Consider the following 24,557-nt stretch of genomic DNA (forward strand, 5'->3'; position numbering starts at 1 on the left):
TCCCCCACCACCCCCCCCCGACCCCCAAGTCCTAGTTTAAAAAGATAAAAGTTATAGTACTCAATCTTTCCAAACTGTAGTGAACAGTTTTGGGATCCTTGGAGAGAGGTGACCAGGGACAGGGTATTGAGATGGCGCTGGGAGTCTCTGCTCATTTCTAGCTGTGTCACTGTGCTGTGGTTATGTAGGGCTGTTTTTTCTCATTAGATTCACACCAGAGCGTTTACGAGTGCAGTGTCCAAAACCTGCATGGGCTTCCCTGGTGGCTCAGCTGGTAAAGAATCCGCCTGCAGTGCAGGAGACCCCGATTCGATTCTTGGGCTGGGAAGATTCCCCTGGAGAAAGGATAGGCTACCCACTCCAGTATTCGTGGGCTTCCCTGGTGGCTCAGACGGTAAAGAATCCGCCTACAATGCAGGAGACCTGGGTTCAATCCCTGGGTTGGGAAGATCCCCTGGAAAAGGGAAAGGCTGCCCACTCCAGTATTCTGGCCTGGAGAATTCCGTGGACAGAGGAGTCTACAGTCCAGTCGCAAAGAGTCAGACACGGCTGAGTGACTAAGCAAGCACTTCCTAACTTCTGCCATTAAGTAGCTGGCTTGCTATTAATGGATGAAGCACAGGGCTAAAGGGTGTGGCCGGGCTCATCTGAGCCGTCACCACAGGCTTTTTTTTCCACCCTTTCAGAAGGCCTGAGACTTGTCTAAGAAAACAGTTGGGTGGGGGGAAGAGATTGCAAGGGATCTGACTGGAGGGTGATGGATTGCTTGGGAGGGGGGAAGGCAGGCTCCCTGCTCCTTGCCCGCCCAGGGTGCCTGGCCTGGGGTCGCCCATACCCACCTCAGGGCTGCAGACCTCCCCATGGCGGCGCGGCAGAGCGCCACCTGTTCCACCGTGTCCCGCAGCTCCTGGCTCTTGGCACGCTTGCCCTGGATGATCTGGTCTCGCCGCTCTTCCTCCTGGCGACGCCGGGTCTCCTTAAGCAGGGCCAGCCGCTCACGCAACTCCACGACCGACATCTCCCCCTCCAGGCCGTGGCCGGGGATCTGCAAGAGGACCGGGGTAGGGAGAGGCCCCAGGTCGGGAGCCAGGCCCGACCCTTCCCGGCCGGCCCCGGCCCCTGGCTTTCCCCCTGCACCGGCTTCATCGTCCTTCCTGAAGGCCACAGGCCCGGCCCCGTGCCCAGGCGGCCTCCCGTCCTCTCGGTACTGTTTGTATGGCAATGTCCACCATCCGGCTTCTCCCGCCTGGGCCCCCTCCGCGTCCCTGACCTGCGCGGGGACACCTCAGCTGGGGGCCTGGTGGGGCCCCCATGGTACTCAGCCCTGTCTCCCCAGCCGGGACCTAGGGGTCCAGGCAGAGAGCCTGTCGGACTCTGCACAGCCCAGGACCAGGCCTACCCACCCAGGCCCATCCCCGCGTGCCAGCCTGGCCTCTTGCGCTGCTTCCCACACTGGCCCCCGGGGGCTGCAGCCTGTCCAGCACCCCTGCCATCCCTCCAGCGCACCTGCCACGCGGGCCTCGTGGGTCCCAGCAGCTCCCTCAACACGCAAGTCCGTGAAGCTGCCTGGCTGGCCCCCCGGGGTGCCAGAGGCCTCCCTGGACCGGGTCCTCCAGCACAGCGCACAGGAGGCAGCTGGGCGTGAGTGGCCGGGTAGACCCCGGCTGGGGTCCAGACCACCTTCGGCTTTGGTGGGAATTGTGGGTGCACCCTCCGCAGGACGCCAGGCCCAGGAAGACGCGGGGAAGCTCCCCTGCTGGAGGGCGCTGGACGGGCACAGGCCCTGGGCGGCGGCCTCACCTGGGTCAGGTCCACCAGCTTGCCCCTGCGCGTGGGCTGAAACTCCAGGGCTCGCAGCTGGGAGACGAGGGTGCAGCGCCGCCTCTGCTCCTCCTTGGCCGCCTCCGCGCTGCGCTGCAGCAGCTCTCGGTTCTCCTCTGTCACCTCCTGAGCTGGGGGCCGAGTGGGGCGCTGAGAGGCTCGGAGAGCAGCCGGCCAGCCCCGGGGGCGGGGTTAGCTTCTGGGAGGGCACGGCAACCCCCCATGCCCCGACCCCCTACCTATCCGCCGGCGGCCCTTCCGGAGCTCAGTCTGTGCCACCCTGACGTTCTTCTGTGTCTCCATCACCTGCTCCACCAGCTCCTTCGTGGACTTTTCCTCCTGGAGGCGCCTCTCCGCGCACCGCTGCATCAGCTCAGCTGTCTGGACACAACCAGCCACCATCAGAGCCGCCCGGTCTGGCCCCTGAGCTGCTGAGGTTGGCCCTGAATCACCCGGGAACCTGGGTTTAGGCTCGCCAGTGTCTCGGGGGTCGGGCCTGCGGGGAAGTCCCACCTCACGCCCCTCCTGGCCTCCGCAATGGGGGTGAGCCCAGAACCAGGCAGCCACGACCCCGGATCTGGCAGGGTCGCCGAAGAGGGCGGCCAACAGAGCCCAGGGGAGACCGGGTCAGGGCCCCTGGTCTGCCCTGAAGCCCACCCACTGCTGACTCCGGCTGAGAGAGGAGGACCCTCCTTGCTTTGCAGCCACGTGGGGCCAGCTGTCCAGATTCTGCCCACGTCTGTGCACAGGCCAGGCCGGCCCCAGGGGAGCCCCAGGCACGACCTGACGGTCCTCCCACACCCCTCTTTCTCCTGGAGCCTCTGAAACGCACGGCCCTGACCGCAGGGCGTGCTGCCGCCACTGAGAAGCACGTCACAGTCCTGCGTCCTGGCTCCCCTCTTCTGCTCTGCGCCAGGGGTTCCAGCCTCACCCACGTGTTCACTGGGATTGCAGTTGGCTTACTCTCGTGGCTGTTTCAGGGAACATATCACAACTCTTTGATCCATTCCACCATCAAGACACATTCAGGTTGTTTCCCGTTTGGCGCTATTGTGAACAATTCAGAATATTATTTTCAGTCTTCAAGATACTACAAAGTGGACTTCCCTGGTGATCCAGTGGTTAAGAATCTGCCTGACAATGCAAAGCTGAGCGCTGAAGAATTGATGCTTTTGAACTGTGGTGTTGGAGAAGACTCTTGAGAGTCCCTTGAACTGCACGGAGATCCAACCAGTCCATCCTAAAGGAAATCAGTCCTGAATGTTCACTGGAAGGACTGATGCTGAAGCTTAAACTCCAATACTTTGGCCGCCTGATGCAAAGAACTGACTCGTTTGAAAAGACTCTGATGTTGGGAAAGATTGAAGGCGGGAGGAGAAGGGGACGAGAGGATGAGATGGTTAGATGGCATCACTGACTCAGTGGACATGAGTTTGGGTAAGCTCTGGGAGCTGGTGATGGACAGGAAGGCCTGGCGTGCTGCAGCCCGTGGGGTCGCAGAGAGTCGGCACGACTGAGCGACTGAACTGGACTGACAGTACAGGGGACACAGGTTCGACCTCTGGTCTGGGAAGATGCCGTGTGCTGCGGGACAGCCAAGCCCATGTGCCGTAACTACTGTAGCCTGTGAGCTCCAGGGCCCAGGCTCGGCGAGAAGCAAAGCCGCTGCTCACCACAGCTAGAGAAAGCCCGCGCAGCAACGAACACACAGTGCAGCCACAAAACACATAGAAAATTATTTAAAGACTCTCCATTTAAAAAAGAAAAAAAAGATGCCACAAAGGACAGAGTGGGATGTATACCTCCCGTCACTGCCCAGCGCCGCCAGGGGCCCTGGACTGCCAACCCCAGAGGTCTTGGCCGCTGAGGGTTCATTTCAGACCACATGGCACGTGGAGGGTCCACCTGTGGTGGTGGCGGGGACTCCAGGCACACTGGGCAGGAAGGAAGCCTTGGTGAAGCACTCTGCCAGCACATATAAACTGGCTCGTGGCCACCCCTCTCCATGCAAGTTTATCCCAGGTTCTAAGAAAAGGAACCAGGGTCCTTGGAGAGATGGCCACTTTATGGCTGAGGAGGAGAAGGTACGCGATGAGCCTGGAGCATTTTATGGCATTGTAAAGGAAGGGGGAGCCTCCCGGGTGGCTCAGCAGTAACAAACCCGCCTGCAGTACAGGAGACATGGGTTCAGTCCCTGGGTAAGGAAGATCCCCTGGAGGAGAGCATGGCAACCCACTCCAGTGTTCTGGGATATCCCACCGACAGAGGAGCCTGGCAGGCCACAGTCCTTACCAACTAAGCAACAACTAAAATGATGTGCGTGCTAACTCGCTCAGTTGGTCTGACCCTGCGGCTCTATGGACTGTTTGTTTCAAAGAGTAAAAATGAACTTCCCTGGTGGCTCAGACAGAAAAGCATCTGCCTACAATGCGGGAGACGTGGGTTCAATCCCTGGGTCGGGAAGATCCCCTGGAGAAGGGAATGGCAACCCACTTCAGTATTCCTGGCTGGAGAATCCCACGGACAGAGGAGCCTGGTGGGCTACAGTCCATGGGTCACAAAGAGTTGGGACACAATTGAGCAACTTCACTTTCTTTGGAAACTTTGTCATAAGTTCGAGAAATGCTTTGGTGGAAATACAAGGTGAAAAAAAAAGCAGGCTCCCAGAACATGGAGGAGTCCTACCTCAGGTAAGCAGCCTCTGGGCAAAGAAAGATGCCTGGTCTCCGGGCACCCAGCTTGTCGGCAGCACAGAGAGGGCTGGGGGCCTCACCCCCGGCTCCCAGCTCCGTGTAAGCCTCCTGGAGCCCAGGAGGCCCGCGGCCGTGGAGGAGGCCCAGTGAGGGAGGGAGGGAGGGAGGGAGGGAGTCCGGGATTGTAGTTCTGCCGCTGCCCCAACCAGCGGGGTGACCCTGGCAGAGCGCCCTGCCCCGCCCCCGCGTCTCTGCTGCTGACTGGAGTGGCGGCGTCGCTTCCCCAGCCGCTCCCCGGCCGCCATCAGCCGTGGCCTTAACGTCAGCCCAGCATCGCCGTTCGGAGAAGAGGGTGGAGTGCTCGAAGAAAGAGGGGAGGCCAGAAAGCCAAACGGGTGGGCGGGCAGAGGGGCTGCGGCCTGGCTGTCCGGGCCGCCCTGTGGGAGGAGGGCAGGGGTTACCAGGGTGCCCGGAGCCCCGGGGCCGGCTCTCAGCTCTGTCTGCTCGGACATAGCCCTTGGGCCCTTGGTCCAGCCTGGAGTCCACTCAGGGGCCAGCCTGGCCTCGCGCCTCCGTGGGCTTCCTCTGGGCTCTGCACGCCTCCCGCCTCTACAGCCAGCACCACCCTGCCCCAAGGAAGGGCATTCAGCTGGAAATTCAAGGGAACAAGGACCGCGCCCAACAGCACCAAATAGAAAAATGCCCCAAGGGCCGCCTAAGGGAACAATCCACCCAACGCTTCCGTGAATCGGGCTCTGGGAACGGGCGCCTGTGACAACCAGAGTGGGAAGGGTCCTTCACCCCGTGGTTTTGTGTACCGGTCTTCTGGATTAAGTTCACTGTGACAACAGATTAAAAAAGGTAATTATGTGAATTTCATCCATTTTTTCCCCCAATATAGTTACTTATTTCTATGGTTCATCAAATTATTTTTAAAAGGGGATAAAATTGGGAATTCCCTGGCTCTCCAGTGGTTAAAACTCTGCGCTTCCACTGCAGGGGGCACAGGTTCAATCCCTGGTCGAGGAACTAATATCCCACAAGCTGAGCAGTGCAGCCAAAAAGAGAAGGGGGGGAGATAAAATTTAGTGAAGACACTATATTCATATTGTTTAACATTTTGAGACAGTGACAGAGCTACACTCAGGACTTTGCAGTTGTGTCCTTTTCGGCCCCATTGCTAGAGTGCCTTAATACTGGTGACCAGGAAAAAATCAGAAAAGGCCCCTGGCCCCCAGCTATGGAAATCAACCCTGAGCTCTGTGAGGAGGCCCCGGGGCTCAGGAGAATAACTGAACATGTGTCTGAAGAAGAGGAAATTCAGATGGGCCCCAAACATCCTGCCCCTCAAAAGAAAGGACGTCCCGTGGCTCTAGATGGGCAGAGAGGACAGGGGAGGCTGGGTAGGGAGGGCGGGCTCCGCGGGCCGGGCTGTGGCCACGGAGCCTCCGGCGACACACAGTCCCATTAAGGCCCAGTGGTTAAGACTCGGCACTTCTACTGCAGGGGCTTGGGTTCAATCCCTGGTCGAGGAACTATGATCCCATATTGTGCATGGTATAGGAAAAATAAATAAATAAAAAACACTCAATTTAAAAACTTAGGAAAAAAAACAACTAAAATAATAGTTAAAAACAAAACAAAGGCTGTAAAAGTCACCAGTCCCGCATGAACGGAAAAAATGCAATTTTCTCTTCAAATGTTCCTGTGCAAGTTGCTCAGTCATGTCCGACTCTTTGCAACCCCATGGATTGTATAATACATGGGATTCTCCAGGCTGGAATACTAGAGTAGGCAGCCTTTCTCTTCTCCAGGGGATCGTCCCAACCCAGGGATCGGACCCAGGTCTCCCACATTGCAGGTGGATCCTTTACCAGCTGAGCCAGGTCTAATCTGTTAGTTTGCTCATAAAACACAGTCGCCATCTAAAACACCTGTAGCTGGATGTCCCAGGAGGGGGAGAGACGCCTCAGGACCCACTCAGCGTGGGGCAGTCAGGGTCAGCTTCGCTCTGGGGGACACGGCTCGCGGCTCAGGATGCTGCCCTAGTTATGCGGACAGTCAGTGGGCGAGGTGCAGGGTGGCGGGAAGCCAGAGTATTCTGTGCCTGCTTCCCAAGAGCAGCCCGGCTCCTGGAACATGGAAGGAGCCCCGAGGAGGAGGAGTGAGGAGCCCGGAGGAGTTAGGAGTGAGCCTGTGGGGGTGGGGCTGCTTTCCTTCCAGGAGGAGCTGCTCCCCCGGCACCTCGGATGGGTCACCTGGATACAGTCTCGTCCCCAGCAAGGCTGCTCATCAGGCCGCAGCTTCTAGTCCAAGCCCCGGCGTCCAGCGCCCACCCCTCTGATGGGGTCTCTGCCCCTCCAGGTGGCTCCCCCAGGCTCCTCTCGGGGTCTCTGGTCAAGGCAAATGTGCGGCTGCTCAACTACAGCCCACTTTTGCCCTCCGCCCCTGCCCCCCGCTTCTGGACGTTTCCGCGTGAGTCCCAGGGATTCTCAAACTCCAGGGAGACTGCACGGGACTCATCCCAGGAAGGCACGGATGGGTTAGCATTAAGAAATCCCTCATACAATTCACCACATGCACAGAGGTTGGGAGGAAAAGTGGATTCTCTCCACAGAGGCTGCAAAAGCCTTTACGAGAATCGGCACCTGGAACTTCCACATCTGGGAAGACGGCGGGGGGTGGGGGGGCACTTTTCCCTACTCCTCCTACTCGGCACAGCTAAAACCCCCGAATATAATCAAACATACAGGGACTTCCCTGGTGCTCCAATGGCTAAGGCTCCGTGCTTCCAATGCGGAGGGCGGGGGGAACCCGAGTTCAATCCCTGTCAGGGAAGTAGATCGCACACGCCAGGCTCCGTGGTTCCAATGCTGGGGGGGGCCCGGGTTCCATCCCTGGTCAGGGAACTAGATCACACACGCCACAGCTAGGCCTTCCCTGGTGGCCCAGAGGGAAAGAATTCACCTGCTGACGTGGGCGACAGCATGAGCTGGATCCCTGGGTCGGGAATCTCCCCTGGGGAAGGGAATGGCCACCCACCCCGGTATTCTTGCCTGGGAAATCGCGTGGACAGAGGAGCCTGGCGGGATATAGCTGCACGGAGTCACAGAAGAGTCAGCTGAGAATACTGCAACTAAGACCTGGCCCGGCCAGATGAATAAATATTAAAAAAAAATACATAAGACTGTGAGCAGTGGAGGGGAGAGGGCCGGCTGGCGAGGCCTGCGGGGCCGGAGGAATGGCGCAGTGCTGAGCCCCCGGTCTCCTTTCTACCTTGTGTGTTCCAGGCTGGGGGCTAAAGGCCCCCAAAATGCCACAGGTACAGATGAAAAGCACGACCAAAGCCTGCTCTCTCCAACGAGTGTCAGCCGCTCAGCTGTCTGACTCTTTGTGACCCCATGGACTGAAGCCCACCAGGCTCCTCTGTCCATGAGATTTCCCAGGCAAGAATACTGGAGTGAGTTGTTATTCCCTTCTCCCAGGATCTTCTCCACCCAGGGATTGAACCTGGGTCTCCCTCACTACAGGCAGATTCTTTACCAGCTGAGCCACCGGGGAAGCCAGGAGCCACCCAGAGAGACAGAAGACGGTGCAACACGTCCTGTGACATCACAGGCAAAACCTGGGCAAAGGCTGAGTGGGCGTGGACTTCCTCAAGCCGTGGGACATGGAGCACAGGAATCTGAGCAGGGGCCTGCCCCAGGGGTCCGGTGTGCCAGAGGAGAGCTGGCAGCAAGCTCAGCAACCTGGCATCCACCCCCACCCGTGGGAACAAGGGTCCCTTCACCCCCACCCACCAGGGTGGCATCAGAGGAAGCTGAGTGCCAAGTGAGGGCTTTCCCCTCACGCTTGCCACGTGACAGCAAGGGCCACGTGGGGGCAATGATGAGGTGCCCTGCCACTCCCGGTCAGGCAGCTGTCGGTGGAGGACTAGCGGAGCCCTTGCCCTCACGAGTAGCCCCTCTCGGGGGTCAGCAGAGGCACGTGGGGAAAGTGGGCTGATAAGCCTGCCTGGCAGTAATGTCATGGTGCCTCCCTTCCCCTGCCAGAGCAGCGTCAGAGAGGGGCAGCTCAGACAGAAGGCTTAAATGCGACCCAGAAGCTTGCAACATAATATCCAGAATGTCCGGGTTTCAACCGGTTATCACACCACAAGCCAGGATGTGTCCAACAGAATGAAGACGCAATCAGTAGACGCCAGCACTGAGGTCACAGAGGTGTTAGATCTGACCGTGGTTTTTAAAGAAGCCATCATTAAAATGCTTCAACAAGGCATTATGAAAGACATGATCTCAACAAATTTAAGATAAATAGCACAGAGCATGTTCAACAACCACGATGGAATCAACCAGAAATCAATAATGAAAAAGAACAAATGCTTGGAAACTAAACAACATACTCCTAAATAATCCATGGGGCAAAGAGGTATTTTCAAGTGAAGTGAAAAAGGACACTGAACTGAATGAAAATGAAATACAACATACCAAAAGTTGTGGACACAGCCAAAACAACAAATAAACGGAGACGTACAACACCGAGCACTTAAAACAGAAAAGCAGCGGAGTCTCGCGTCGGTAATCCAACTCCGATCCCAAGAACCTGGGAAGAGAACAGAATAAACGCAAAGCAAGCAGAAGGAAGGAAATAATAAAGAGCAGAAGTCAACAACATTGGAAACAGTAGAGAAAAATAAATGAAACAAGAAGCTAGTTCTTTGAAAAGATCAATGGAATTGACAAATCTCTAGCAATCCTTACAGAAAAAATGAAAAAACATAAAATCATCAATATCAAGAGTGGAATGCTTTAGACCCTACAGACATTAAAAAGGACAGTAACAGAATCTTAAAAACAACTCTTACGTTCATAAATTTGGCAACTCAGTGAAATGGACAATTTCTCAAAAAACAGAAACTGGTACAACTTACCCAAAACGAAACAGATCATTTGAATCACTCTCTAACTTGTAAGAGAGTTGAATTTGTGATTTAGAAACATCCAAAAAAGAAAACCTCAAACCCAGATGATTTCACTGGAGAATCCGACCATGTGATGAAAGAATGAATATCAATTTGACACAATCTTTCCTAGAAAATGAGAGGAGAAAATACTTCCAAATTCATTTTATGAAGTTAGAATTACCCTGATAACCAAAATCAGACAAATGACATTACAAAGAAGAAAACTATAGATTAACACTTCTTATGAAACCACATGTAAGAACAACTCTAAGAAAATCAAAATAGTAGCAAATAGAATTCAACATACATAAAAAAGAATTATACAAACACCACAATCAAGTGGGGTGTATTCTTAGAATGTAAAGCTGGTTCAACATTTGAAAATCCGTCGATGGAATCCACCATATTAACAGGCTAAAGACGATCAGACAACTGTATCCACTGATCCAGAGAACCATCGGGCAAAATTTCCTGATCAAAAACTTTCAGAAAACCAGGAACTGAAGGGAATTTAGTCGACTTGATAAAGTGCACATCTACGAAAAACCCGACATCTAACATTATACTGAACAGTGAAAGACTGATTTCCCCCAAGATGGTGAACCAGCCAGTGCAACAGGCAAGAGGAGGAAATGAACGGGACGCAGATGGGAAAGGAAGGGATAGAAGACGACATCCGCGTCACAGAGAGAAGCTCAGGGAACCTATGACAAACGGTCTTGTTTGTCCGAGAAAACTAGTCAGGGAGTTTGGCGAGGCCACAGGACGCAGGAATGACACGCAAGGCCAGCTGTGTTTTGCAGACGGGCATTCACTGCGTGGACACCAAAACTGAACTTAATACTGCCATCCACAACCACTGGAAAATCACGGAGAGACACTTAGGTGCAGTCTCACACACGTCTACAGGACTTACACACAGAAACCCAATAACCAGATGAAAGAAACGAAAGACTGAAGCAAGTGGAGACATCCTGCATCCAGGGACGGGAAGACGACACTGGACGGCATCTGCTGGATTCGGCTCTGACACCATGTGCGAGAACAAGCTTCAAGCGGATACAGATCCAGGTTTAAAAATGAAACCACACAGACGCTAGAAGAGACTGCGGCTGAATCCTTCCATACCAGGTGCACGGGAAAACCCTTCCTCACTATTCCAAATCCAGATACAACGAAGGAGAAGACTCGTAAGTTTGATGACACGAAAACACGCGTGCACGGCCAGAACACAGCATTCAGATGAAGCCGAATGAGTAACCGGGACACGATACCTGTAAGAAGACATTATGATTAAAGGCTTACTTCGTTAACAGGCAAGTGAAAGTCGCTCAGACGTGTCCAACTCTTTGCGACCCCACAGATATACAGTCCATGGAATTCTCCAGGCCAGAATACTGGAGTGGGTAGCCGTTCCCTTCTCCAAGGGATCTTCCCAACCCAGGGATCAAACCCAGGTCTCCCGCATTGCAGGCGGATTCTTTACCAGCTGAGCCACCAGGGAAGCTCAAGAATATTGGAGTGGGTAGCCTATCTCCAGGGAATCTTCCCAACCCAGGAACTGAACCGGGGTCTCTTGCATTGAGGCGGATTCTTTACCAGCTCAGCTACATAAAGTCAACGAAATGAAACTTAAAAGCTCACAGAAAATGAACATGGTCAACTAATCTTTGACCAAGGCACCAAGAAAATTCAGTGGGGAAAGGACAGTCTCTTTTGTAAATATTGTTGAAAGAGCCAGATTTATGCCAACAGTGAGACTGAACCTCTGCCTTAACCACACACAAGAATCAACTCAGAATGGATCAAAGGCTTAAATGTAAGGCCTGAAGCCATAAATGGGCTTCCCCGGTGGCTCAGACGGTAAAGACTCTGCCTGCAATGCAGGAGACCGGGTTCGATCCCTGGGTCAGGAAGATCCCTGGAGGAGGGCATGGCAACCCACTCCAGTATTCCTGCCTGGAGAATATCATGGACAGAGAAGCCTGGGGGTGCATATCCATGTGGTTGCAGAGTCAGACACAACTGAGCAACTTTCAGCTTCACTTTTTGGGTTTCCCAGATGGCACCAGTGGTAAAAAATCCACCTGCCAATGCAGGAGGCTTTAAGAGACGTGGGTTTAATCCCTGGGTCAGGAAGATCCCCTGGAGAAGGAAATGGCAACTCCCTCCAGTGTTCTTGCCTGGAAAATTCCATGGACAGAGGATCCTGATGGACCACAGTCTATGGGATCGCAAAAAGTCAGACATGACTGAGCATTCACACACATGGAATGGGAGACAATACTTGCAAATCATACATTCAATACGACTAGACATCTCTTCAAGAAAATTAGAGATACCAAGGTACATTTCCTGCAAAGATGGGCACAATAAAGGACAGAAATTGTGTGCACCTAACAGAAGCAGAAGATATTAAGAAGAGGTGGCAAGAATACGCAGAAGAACTGTACAGAAAAGATCTTAATGACCCAGATAACCATGGTGGTGTTATCACCTAGAGCCAGACATCCTGAAGTCCAAAGTCAAGTGGGCTTAGGAAACGTCACTACAAACAAAGCTAGTGGAGGTGATGGAACACCAGCTGAGCTATTTCAAATCCTAAAAGATGATGCTGTGAAAGTGCTGCACTCAAAATGCCAGCAAATTTGCAAAATTCAGCAGTGGCCATAGGACTGAAAAAGGTCAGTTTTCATTTCTATCCCAAAGAAGGGTTATGCCAAAGAATGTTCAAACTACTGCACAATTGCACTCATCTCACACGGTAGCAAAGTGATGCTCAAAATTCTCCAGGCTAGGCTTCAAGAGTACGTGAACTGAGAACTTCCAGATGTTCAAGCTGGATTTAGAAAAGGCAGAGGAACCAGAGATCAAATTGCCAACATTCATTGGATCATAGAAAAAGCAAGATAATTCCAGAAAAATATCTACTTCTGCTTCATTGATTACGCCAAAGCCTTTGATTGTGTAGATCACAACAAACTGTGGAAAATTCTTGAAGACATGGGAATACCAGACGACCTGACCTGCCTCCTGAGAAATCTGTATGCAGGTCAAGAAGCAATAGTTAGAACTGGACATGGAACAACAGACATTTTAAAATTGGGAAAGGAGTACATGAAGGCTGTATACGGTCACCCTGCTTATTTAACTTATATGCAGAGCATATTATGCAAAATGCTGGGCTGGATGAAGCACAAGCTGGAATCAAGATTGCCAGGAGAAATATCAATCACCTCAGATATGCAGATGACACCACCCTTATGGCAGAAAGCGAAGAGGAACTAAAGAACCTCTTGATGAAAATGCAAGAGGAGAGTGAAAAAGTTGGCTTAAAACTCAACATTCAGCAAACGAAGATCATGGCATCCAGTCTCATCACTTCATGGCAAACAGATGGAGAAACAATGGAAACAGTGACAGACTTCATTTTCTTGGGCTCCAAAATCACAGCAGATGCAGCCATGAAATTAAAAGATGTTTGCTCCTCGGAAGAAAAGCTATGACAAACCTAGATAGCATATTAAAAAGCAGAGACATTACTTTGTCGACAAAGGTCCGTCTAATCAAAGCTATGGTTTTTTCAATAATCATGTATGGATGTGAAAGTTGGACCATAGAGAAAGCTGATTGCCGAAAAGAGTCCCTTGGACTGCAAGGAGATCCAACCAGTCCATCCTAAAGGAGATCAGTCCTGAATATTCACTGGAAGCTCCAATCCTTTGGTCACCTGATGCGAAGAACTGACTCACTGGAAAAGACCCTGATGCTGGGAAAGATGGAAGGCAGGCGGAGAAGGGGACGACAGAGGATGAGATGGATGGATGGCATCACCGATCCGATGGACACGAGCTGGAGCAGATTCTGGGAGACAGGGAAGCACAGTGAAGCCTGCGTGCTGCCGTCCGAGGGTCACAAAGAGTTGCACGTGACTGTGGAACTGAACAACGTGAAGAACAACACAAGCGTGTCTCGCAGGCGGAGGGACACGTGAGCCTGAGGCGCAGCCGCGACTCAGACCCTAGGGGCACATCCAGCGGGCGTGGGTTCCTGCGCGTCCCTGGCCCTGCAGGTTCCCGCCTCGTCCAGGCTCCCGCCAGGCCCTCGGGACGGGACACCGGCAGGGCACCCCCAGCCAGGCCGTGTCTCCTGCAATGTCCAGAGCATCCTCACTGGAAACGTGGGCGACCCATATACCCTTTTGTGTCTTATGCAAACACGTTTGCCTCCCTGAAGTTTCCCTCAGTCCTCCAGTCTCCCCTCACATGTAGGTGCGGGGACCAACCGACCCTGCTAGTAGGGGCGGGGGGCAGCCTGGACCCGAAGTGCTGGCCAGTTGGCCCACTGAGGCCCCTCCACCACCGCCCCCCGCCCCGGCCCGGGCCACGCGGGGCCAGTGGACCCGGCCCGGCTCTGTGGGTTTAGGAGGAAACGGCCGGGTCAACAACCGCAGGAGCAGCCCCGGCCGACCCCCACCCCCGGTCACCTCCTCCTTCTTCAGCTCAGCCGTCCGCCTCTTCTCGCGCGCCACCTGCTGCCGTGCCAGCACCGCCTCCTCGTGGCTCAGCTTCCCCCGCAGCCGGCGGACCTCGCCCGCAGCCAGCTGCTCCTCCCGGTCCTTCGCCTGCATCCGCCTCTGCCACTCGAGGAACTCGGAGAAGTCCCCGGCCCCGTCCACAAGCCGGTCCACCCTGGGGAGACAGGGCAGCGGGCTCCCGTGAGCCCCGCCTGAAGCCCAAGGTCCACGGGGTGGGGTGGGGGGGCGTGGCCTTCACGGGCATGGCCACTCTGCACCGGACACCTGGCCCCACACCGCCCACCAACGACCCCCACCCACTGGCCCTGGTCCAGTGTGTGCACCCACCCTCCAGCCGCGTCTCCCGCTTCGTCCCTTCAGCCGCTCGTCCATCCGCTCACCTGTGTCCGTCCGTCCTCCACCCCGCCCCCCCGCGCCCACCCATCTGTCTATCCGCCACCCCTCTGTCCCTCTGTCCCTCTGTCCCTCTTCTTATCCAGCCGGTCAGACACCCAAGCTCCCCCCACAGCGCAGCTCTCCAGCTGAGAGCAGGGCCTGAAGCCGGGGCGGTCTAGGGGAGGGGGCACCGGAGAGGGCTCCCGGGAGGAGGCGGCCCCTCAGGGAGGTGTGCGCTGGCCGGGTTTCCCTGAGCCTCCACCTCCTCGTCTGTCCATCTCCTCCCCGAGTGGAGACGAGCTTCCTGAGCTGTGGCCATGACTCTGACGCTGGCCTTCTCGAGCCCCTGGGGCTGTTCGGGTGGGACTGTGTCCCCCGCACCCCCCCACCCCCAGACCCTGCAAGGGGTGCCCAAGGCCCTCCCATCCCCACCTCTGCAGCTCCTTCTCCACCTGCCGCTGGTACAAGGCCCCTTCACGCAGGATGGCGGCCGTATTGAGCTTGACCGGGGCATTGTCATTAGGCTGCGGGAGAGGGTTGGGGCAGGATGTGACGGGGGTGGGGGGCGGCCTCGGAGCAGCCAGCACCCCCCTGCCCCTCTGCCCTCCACACCCGCCCCCTGCCCTGCACTCCCCTCGGCCGAAAGGGCCGGGATGTCCTCAGTGGGACAGGCCCGGAGGCGGACGCGTTGGGAGAAGCCCCAGGATTCCCGCTCACCGTGTAGAAGGTCAGTTTCTGGGCCTTGAGGATACGAGGCGGGAGCCGGAGCCGAGGCTTCTTCTTGGAGTCCTGCGGGAGTCCAGGCCTGGCACCTGTACCCACGGGTGCCCCCAAATGCACCCCGGGGAGGCCTGGCCCACTCCCCTCTGCCCAGCTCGCCCCATGCGGGGTCCCTGGGCAGGGCTCTGCAGCCGCCCCGGCGGGTAGGGAGGGTTTGGGGCCGGGGACCGCGGTTCCCAGTCAGGGCGCTGCAGCCTGTGGGCTCAGGGGCCCTCTCCCCGCTGCCCCGGGGCTGCCCCGGGACGGGCCCAGCTGCTCCCTGCCCAGCCTTCTGCTCTGCTGACCCCGTCAGGGTTGGCACGGCGGTCCACGGGACAGCAGCTGGTGAGAGGCAGCCCCCACACAAGCACTCAGCCGTGACACAGGGCACGCTGCTCCCGGACGGGGTGCCCTCTCCCTGGCCTGCCCCCACTGCCCGGGGGAGGCTCACCTCTGGCCCATCCGCTGCCCAAGCGGGTCCACGGTGGCGGGGGTGTGGGGTGGGGGGACAGGTCAGCCTCTCCCAGGGGGAACGCCGCTCAGCGTCCACCCAGCGCGGGGCCTCCCGGCCCAGCTCCCTGACTTTCTTTATTGACAAACGCATCTTGGGGTTTTTTCTTACAGAAATGTTAAATGCTCAGTGTGGGAAGACCTGGAAACAGCCGGAGAGGGCCAGGCTGCCCCTGCTGGCCTGGACGGTGTGCGGCCTGCTGTCTCGGCCCCACCCCCCGCCGTGGGCTGGGGCCCCGCACCCCACCCTCCCCACTGTGGCACAGGGAGGGGCCTGTCTGTGCAGCCCTGCCCAGGACATGAGGGGCGGCGTCACCTGCAGCTGGGGCTCCCCGCGGCTCCTGGGCACCGCGCACCGCAGCTCCTCGAAGTTGGCCTGCAGCAGCAGCTCCTGCGCAGGGACAGACGGCTGCAGCCCCGCCAGCCGCCACGCGGTCCCCCGGCCACAGATGCACAGGCCGGCTCGCCGCCCCTCCCCTCCCCGCCCGCCGGCACCCCCACGGGGGTCTCCGTGTGCAGCCCACCGACCTCGGCCTTCCAGCGGTTGTATCTCTTGGTCATCTCCAGGAGCCGCTGCTCCTTGGGCGGCTGGTAGGTGCTTCTGGGGACCTGGTGGTGGTGGGGGCAGTGGAAGGGAGACCCGAGGTGCCAAGCCGCACTATGAAAACTAATAAGACTAATAAAAGCCATAAAGACTAATTGATGTCAGTAAGGAAAGGATCTGGGTCAACGAAAAGGAAATTGAGACAGCTGACAGGGGCCAGGGGGTCCATGGAAGGCCTCTCAGGGAAGAGACTGTAAGGAGACCAGACCGGTGGTGGGAGTGGACTGGGACCCTGAGACCGTCCAGCGCCATCCCTTTACCCTTCACGTATTCCTTAGTTCTGCTGGGGGATGCGATTGGTTCTGGGAAGCTGAGTCCATCACAGGCGCTCAGGGTAGAGCCCAAGACCGGTGGGAACACTGCGCTCCCAGTCACGGTCATCAGGTCAAGGGCAGACACGCAACCCCACTTGGTCTAATCACACTGTCACAGAACTCTTGGCCCTAGGCGTCTCCGCTCACGCCCTGGACAGTGAGTTGTGGGCATGAGGCCTGGATGTTTGGCTACCATGAGGGAAGTCAGCCCAAAGATCAAGCTGACCCTCAGAGGGAACTAGGGGGAAGACAGTCACACAGCAGCAGCTCCAGCACCCTGATCAAACCATGCCTGAAGCCCATCCTAATTCAGCCATGAGAGTCAACTAGTCCTCTATCGTCTAAGCCAGACTGAGCTCTTTTACCTGGTAATAAGAAGCATCTTGACTGAGAGACGTCAACAACGCAGGGGAGCGGGAGGCAGCAAAAAAGGGTCTAGGCAGATGGGATAGACAGGCAGAGACCCCGAGGTGGGGAAAGCCTACACGCACGCGCACACACACACACACACGCGCGCCGCGTACACTGTGGGGAGGGAGAGGTGCATAGCAACAGGGTTAAAGAGGGCTCTGAGCGCCAAGTAAGACAGGCCTGCACCCTGCGGCCACCAGCTTCACTCCACGCCTACTCACCAGACCTCACTCCCTGGGCGCCCACTCCCCTGGGCGGGCTCTGGGTCAGCCAGGCTTCCCTCTCTGGGTGAGATGGGGTGGTGGGGGCATCGAATGCACCTGGTCTGGCCCATGCACCCTCAGCCTGGAAGAACCCAGCTCCGCCCCAGCCCACACAGCCCATGCTCCCTGCCTGCACAGGCCGGGTCCACGGAGACCTGCTCCACTTACAGGTCTGGTCTTGGCCACCTGGGGGACCGGCTCAGGCACGGGGATGGCACGGGGTCTGGGGGTGGTCAGGCTGAGCTCCTTGGGCTCTGTGACCTTGGCCTTGCTCTTTGGAGGAGAGAGCTGGCTGGTCAGCTCCCCCTGCAGCTGGTCGATCAGCTCCTGGATTTCCGGCTGCCACCTCAAAAGCAAAGTGGGAGCAGCTTGGGATGGGCTGCCTGTGCAGGTCACTGAGGGGACAGCCCCTCGGCACAGGGGAGGGGGCTGTGAGCAGGCAGCAAGCAGGCAAGGCAAAAGCAAGCTTCCTGGAGCTGCACCACCGTGACAGGCGCAGAGGAGGCCGTGGGAGGGGGTGAGGAGGAGGGAGTCTCAAGGTGGGGGTGCCCCGGACCAGGGGTTCTGGAAGGGCCCTGCTGGGCTGCCCCCGAGGTTTGGGCTCCTCCCCTCCATGCCTCCTCATGCCAGTGGGCACCACCGGCCATTGCCCACGTAGCCAGTGGGTGATGCCTCCTGGGGAGACTGCTTGGTGTGACTCTTTCCTGCCCCAGCCTGAGGTCCAAGGTCACCAGGAGGAGGAAGGGCGTGTCTGAGGGTCAGCAGGGCTGGGGTCTCGGCGGGGCGGGGCCGGTAAGGAAGGGGGCTGCTCACAGAGTGGGCGGGGAAGGCTGCACACGGGGTGCTGGGCGGGGCTGCAGGGTCTGCAGGCCTGGGCGGCTGGGAGCAGCCCCCGGGAGGCAGTGAGTCCAGCCACTGGAGCGAGGCCCTCCCCCTCGTGAAGGGCCGGCTCTGGGGGCACCCCGCTGCTCAGGGCCGGGCCTCCTCCCCCGCATGGTGGGGGGCCTCCTGTACCCGGCTGGCACCCGAGGGCTCTGCCACTGCCAGAACCACCTGTTGGCCCGTCCCCAGGAAGACAAGGTGGCTCCCCCGACCCTGGCAAAGAGGGCCGGCTGCAGGGGGGCGCAGCTGCACACTGGCCCTGGCAGGCCCACTGGAGGTCCTTCTGCCTGTGGGTCCTGGCCTGCACCAGCCCAGCCGGCATTGGCCTGAGCCTGTTGAGGGAGGTTGCGGAAGGCGGTGGGGACAGCTTTGGGGTGACGGGCCCAGGAGTGGCGCTCCGGGGGCAGCTGGGGAAGAGATGCAGGCCCCTCCTCTGCCCCGGTCACGAGCTGGCTGCCCTCGAGGATGCCCCGCACCCAGGTGAGACCCAGGCGCTGCCCACCTCATCAGGGGGTCGATCCAGTTCTCCTTCACGTGGGAGGTCTCGTAGACGAGGCTCCACTCGTCCTTGATCCACGAGCCGAGGTTCAAGGGGTTGAAGAGGAACCTGAGGAACTGAGGAAGGAGGGAGTGGCGGGGGCCAGACCCACTAGGTGAGAGTGAAGACCCGGGGGGCCCCCAACGGGGAGTCAGTGCTGGGGGGCAGCTGTGGCTGGCGCACCCCCAGGAGACCTCAGCAGGCCGCAGGCAGGGGTCCAGCCCCCCTGGCCTGCCCCCTCCTGTGGGCCCCGGGGAGCTGCCCATCGTTCACCTGGGCCCCTGTGTTCGCCAGCGGGGCCCCTGTCAGCTGTGGGCCCCCGGGCTTCAAGCCCTGCACCCCCTGGGTCTGTACGGACACCCCCACCCACTCCTCCTCACCAGCTCTGGTTGGGTGGGGGCTGGGAAGGCCCTCAGCCCTGATGCCCGAGGGGGTGGCGGTGGGCAGGGGGCAAGGGCAGGGCCTCTGGTTGCCTGCTGCTGCCTCCTCTGGGGGCCCACCACCCCCACAGGCATGTCCGCCCCTCCTCCTTCTGCTCAGGCCTCCATGCCCTTCCTCAGGGAGCAGCTGCCAGGGGTCCTTCTAGAGCCTTCCACAGCTTCCCACTCAGCAGCCTGGCCCCTGCTCCCCCACGCCCCAACCCCCCGGGGCCTCTGTCTACCCCCTGGGCACCACGGAGGCTGTCTCAGCTCCTCGCCTACCCCCTACCGGTGTTAGCTCCATCTTCTAATTCCTGTTCCCACTTTCTGATGAAGGAGGCAGTCAAGTCCCTATGGTTGGGGCATGGGGTCTCTGCAATTCCTCCTCCCAGACCACTGCTCCTGGGGCCCACCACTCCATCCCCGGGCCCCCTCCTCTTCTCAGCACAGGGGGTCTGTTGACCCCCATCTAGGGACACACCGCTCCCCGTCCGCCCGTGGAAGGGGGCTCTCTGAAAGGAAGCCGCATTGGAGAGGGTGTGGTAGCCGTGGGCACCCGCCGGGAGGCCGAGGCTGGTGCAGGGTCGGCTCCGCAGCTGCGGGACCCGGGACCCCGGGACTCGTGGGCCTTTTGCTCAACAATCATAAGAATTTCAAGACTCTGACAGCGGAGTGTGAACCAAGTGCTGGCACTCCAGCTGGGAAGCTGGCCCCGGGGCGAGGGGGGGTTGTCTCTGAATAGCGCTCAGAAAATGCTGTCACGAAATGAAGCCCTCGCTTATGCTGACTATGCAAACGTCCACGCACTGTGAATTGCTTACGTTTAACATGGACAGGAAAATGAGTGGCTAAACGTGCTGCCTTGGTGACCTGCCAGTGGGCGGGTGCAGATCTCTGGGGCGGTGGTCCCGGGAGTGTCCCGGCTCCTGGCTCCCCTCCCCCTGGCCCTACGCCTCTCCCTTCAGGGCTGCCCCTGCAGCACCTGTGGCTTCCCTCCAGAGGGGCCCCAAAGCACTCCTGGGGCCTCGGCTGTCCCTCTCTTCTCCCGGGAGTCATTATCCTGGCCTGGGGGCTGCCCCCCACCACCAAGCCAAGTAGGGAGGAAACAGCCAGCGGTTGAAAGCCTGGCCCAAGAGCCAGCTCTGCCGCTCAGCTGCTGTGTGATGTCGAGTTAGTTACCGAACCTCTCTGTGCCTCAGTTTCCTCAACTGTGGGCTGAGTGCCTGTAGGAGTGACCTCACCCAGTCCCTGTGAGGGTGGACCAAGAGCTGCTCGCAGAGGAAGCCAGGCCCATAGCAAATGCCCGTGGGAGTGGCCGGCAGAGGGCAGCGGGCCTCAGGCCCATTCACGGTCCTGCTGGCCCTGAGGCCCCAGGCATCCTGAGCTTTCTACCCGAGTGAACAGGTGTCCACAGAAACGGCCTGGGGCGGGTGCAGGGGGTGGGCTCCTGCAGGCGCCCTCTCGGAGGCTGCCACCCCTCAGGACCTGCTCTGGACTGCGCCCACTCCTGTCCCCCCAAGGCCGCACAGCCCCTGCTGCAGGGAGGAGAGGCTGCCTGGAGCTCGGAAGGTTCCAGAGGCCCAGACTATGAACAGGCAAGGACGCCCTGTCTCGACTAACAGCTCACATCCAGCAGTGACCACACGCCGGACCGTGAAGAGCAGAAACCAGCTTCCCCAGGCCTGAAAAGGGCGCATTTGCAGCAAGGAGGGGTGGGGCCTGGGGTCTGAGAACAGAGCTTGGGGCTGGGGGCGGCAGGGGCTCACCTGGCACACCTTGTGGACGGGCTGGGACCGCACGACATCCCGGAAGAGCTGAAAGCCAAGCTCCTCCAGCTGGAACGTGGCCAAGTAGCAGATCACTGCGGGGAGACAGGGCATGGGCCTGGGGAGCAGGATGCTGGGGCCCCGCCCGGGCGTTCGATCCCGGGAGAGGCACCCGGGGCTAAGGGGCAGCGAACAGAGCCAAGGGCGCCCGCCTCCCTCGGGCCCCCGTGAAAATGACAGCCTGACACAACAGTACAGGCGATGGGGGCGGCGGGGCGGGGCCCAGGGGGCCGGGTTCCAGGGCTTCAAGCACTCCCAGGTTGTAGTAGCTCGTTGGATACATTTCCAGAAATTCCAAAACTTCTGGGGTAAAAGTAAAACCATCTTGCATTTCAGTTTGTGAATTCTGAGATTGGAAGCCGCTGGACTAGGGGGCGGGGGGCCAGCAGCCCAGCCCTGGCCCCGGCATCGTGCCCCCCACCACTTCTACCTCTGTGCTCCCTGCAGTCCCGACCCCTCCCTCCCAGGCAGGGCCATCGAGGCCCAGGGGCGGGACCACCTTCCCCGACTCAGACACCGGCCACTTTGCCCCCGTTGTCGCCACACCCATGAAGGCAGCACTGCACAGCACGTGGGGTCTTAGTTCCCTGGCCAGGGATCGAACCCACAGCCCCTTCACTGGCAGCCCAGAGTCTTAACCACTGCACGGCCAGGGAAGTCCCCAAACGCCTCCTTCTACTGAACCCCCTCTGGGAGCGTCCAGAGTACAGCCAGAACGCCGGCTCTGCACGTGGTCCTCAGGCCGTGGGGCCAGGAGCTCAGCTGATGATGAAGACCAGTCCTGTTACCCAGACTGGCCTCCAGAGCCACCTCTCCCAGCCAGGCCAGCCCTCCAAGACCTGCGGAGGCCTGCGTCCTGGGGCCTGGTGGTCAGCATGCCTGGAGTCTGTCTCCACGTCAGTGAAGGAGGGAAACACAGTCCCCTGGCCACCTGCGCTCTGGCAGCTGGGAGGGTCCAGGGAGGGAAGGGAGGCTGAGGACCTCGGAGGCCTCCTGGGGGAGGGTCTCAGTTGCTATTGAGGGTCTGCGGGGCTCTGGCCCGCAGGGACCCATGGGCTCCCCCGACCGCGGCTGGCCACGGGCACCTACCCTCAAAGAGGCTGTAGTCGGCCCGCAGGCAGAGCCGGCCGTCCCGCACGTAGAAGGCGTCCACCACAATGGTCAGCAGCTTGTGGTACTCCAGGCACCCGGACAGGATCTCCATGATGAACGCCTGCTTCTGGGGGCTCAGCGTCTGGAGGAGAAACAGCGGGGGGAGGGGGCAGCCGCCTTCAGATATGGGGGCCCCAGTGCCCTACAGTGGGGAGCACCCTGGCCAACCCTCTGGCCCGCAGGTCCTCCCCCAGGAGTTGCTCCCAGGGCGGAGACCGTGAGGGGAGCAGAGATGGAAATAAACACGGAAAACGACCCCAAAGGAAAAGCCCTGTGTGATCCTGCTCGTGTGAGGAGTCAGATTCCCAGGACGGGAAGTAGAAAGGTGTGTGGGGGGTGATGGGGGGTGATGGAGAGAGGGTGGAAGCTGTTATTTGACGCAGAGTTGCCATTTGCGAAGGTGAGAAGGTTCTGGAGACAGACTGTGGTGATATTCACATGCGAACGTACTTAATGCCACTGAACTGTCTTGCATCATACACCTAAGAATGGCTAAGATGGTGGATTTTATGTCACGTGTATTTCACCACAGTAAAAAAAGAGCAAGCTCCTATGAAGTTTTTCAAATGAATGATTTTAAAAATTACACCCCCCCCCCCAAAAAATCAAACAAACACAAAAACCAAGCAAGGAAAATCTCTGGCAGAGGGAATTAGTGTCAGCGGAGACTGACTCTTCTCCATTTACTCTGAAACACGTTGGGTTTTGTAACCTGTGTGTGTCATGGTTTATGTATTCAAAAAACTAAGCTTCGACAATAAGGAAAAAAGAATATCTACTGTAGCCAGTGGGCTTCCCAGGTGGAGTGGTGGTGAAGAACACATCTGCAAATGCAGGAGGCATAAGAGACGCCAGTTCATTCCCTGGGGCGGGAAGATCCCCTGCAGGAGGGAACGGCAACCCACTCCCATATTCTTGCCTGGAGATTACCAGGGACAGAGGAGCCTGGTGGCCTGCAGCCCATGGGGTCGCAAAAGAATCAGACACGATTGAAGCGACTTAGCACTCACTGTTGCCAACCCAGCAGTGAGCATGGCTCGTGGGGACGGGGCTGGGGCGTCTTTCCTGAAAGCAGTTTGGAAATGTTTCAAGGGTCTTGTATTTCCCACACACTTTAGTCCAGGAACCACACTTCTGGGACGCTAAGGAAACCAAAAGGCAGGAAATATCCACACACGAGATGCTCAGGGCAACGGCATGTGCAGCGGCAAAAATGTTAACAGCCTGAATGTCGTCGCAGGGAGTCAGATATAAGCTCTCCAGGCTGTGGGTGAGTGGGACGCAGCCATTACCATGATGCTCCCGGAAGGCTTACAGTGAGACGGCAAAATACTCAAGGCCATGTAAAACTGAACACGTACACTAGGACCCAACAGATGTGCAGTTCAGTTCAGTTCAGTCGCTCGGTCGTGTCCGACTCTTTGCGACTGACCCCACGGACTGCAGCACACCAGGCCTCCCTGTCCATCACCAACTCCCAGAGCTTGCTCAAACTCATGTCCATCGAGTCGGTGATGCCATCCAACTGTCTTATCCTCTGTCGTCCCCTTTCCCTCCCGCCTTCAATCTTTCCCAGCATCAGGGTCTTGTCTAGTGAGTCAGTTCTTCGCATCAGGTGGCCAAAGTATTGGAGCTTCAGCTTCAGCATCAGTCCTTCCAATGAACAGTCAGGACTGATTTCTTTTAGGATGGACTGGTTGGATCACCTTGCTATTCAAGGGGCTCTCAAGAAATGTAAAACACATCAAAATAATAAATTCTTGTTAGCAACATCACTCCCCTCCACTTCCCCACTTTTGGACAATATTTTATCTAAAAAAAAGGAAAAACACTTCTTGGGCGGCGCTGGGCTGCTTTGCCTACTTGCGGCAAGCGGAGCTACTCTTCACTGTGGTGAAGACGTTTTGTCGTGGCGGCTTCTGTTGCTGCAGATCACAGGCTCTGGAGCACCCGGGCTTCAGGAGTTGTGGCTCGCGGGCTCTAGAGCACAGGCTTAGCTGTCCCTGGGCATATGGGATTTTCCTGGACCAGGGATCAAACCCATGTCACCTGCGTTAGCAGGCAGACTCTTATTCACTGTGCCACCAGGGACGTCCTGAATTTTTATTGTCAATGAGATTTTCATACGTTTACTGGACATTTACTTGTATTTCTCTTCTGTGAATTATCAATTTACATTCTTGGCTAACTTTTTCTACTGGGATATTATCTTTCCTAATCATTTATAGGAGCTCTTCGTAGATTGAGGGAATCAACATGGCCATTAGCGTGACAGCTATTTGCTATAACCTTGTAATTTGCCTTTTAACTTTGTGCAAACGTTTTTTGTGTTTTTTTGACATAGGATCATACAACTTTTGCTTTGTTTTGAGGTCAAATCTGCCTTTTCCTCTGTGATTTCCTCCCTTGTTTTTATGCTAAGAGAACACCAGAGTAATGAGCCCATCCGAGGGGTCCGAGATGAAGTTGGACTTCCGGGAGCCCCAGCCC

At 57.6% G+C, this 24,557-nt stretch overlaps 1 protein-coding gene across 1 annotated transcript in view; it reads right to left on the minus strand.

The window, feature by feature from the left end:
* Positions 1-24,557, minus strand: part of CFAP99 (cilia and flagella associated protein 99) — a 38,496-nt gene that overhangs the window by 1,283 nt on the left and 12,656 nt on the right. Inside the window, exons 3-14 of the mRNA XM_027545382.1 lie at positions 22,005-22,149; positions 20,856-20,950; positions 18,635-18,747; positions 17,419-17,596; positions 16,187-16,267; positions 15,975-16,049; positions 15,107-15,178; positions 14,822-14,913; positions 13,964-14,168; positions 2,061-2,202; positions 1,801-1,952; positions 840-1,045 (exon numbers count right to left, since the gene is read on the minus strand). Coding sequence (XP_027401183.1) covers positions 840-1,045; positions 1,801-1,952; positions 2,061-2,202; positions 13,964-14,168; positions 14,822-14,913; positions 15,107-15,178; positions 15,975-16,049; positions 16,187-16,267; positions 17,419-17,596; positions 18,635-18,747; positions 20,856-20,950; positions 22,005-22,149 — 1,556 coding nt within the window. The remainder of the gene's footprint in view (positions 1-839; positions 1,046-1,800; positions 1,953-2,060; positions 2,203-13,963; positions 14,169-14,821; positions 14,914-15,106; positions 15,179-15,974; positions 16,050-16,186; positions 16,268-17,418; positions 17,597-18,634; positions 18,748-20,855; positions 20,951-22,004; positions 22,150-24,557) is intronic.

The sequence above is a fragment of the Bos indicus x Bos taurus genome, chromosome 6 (genome assembly GCF_003369695.1).
Source record: "Bos indicus x Bos taurus breed Angus x Brahman F1 hybrid chromosome 6, Bos_hybrid_MaternalHap_v2.0, whole genome shotgun sequence".
In the NCBI taxonomy this organism is placed as follows: Eukaryota; Metazoa; Chordata; class Mammalia; order Artiodactyla; family Bovidae; genus Bos; species Bos indicus x Bos taurus.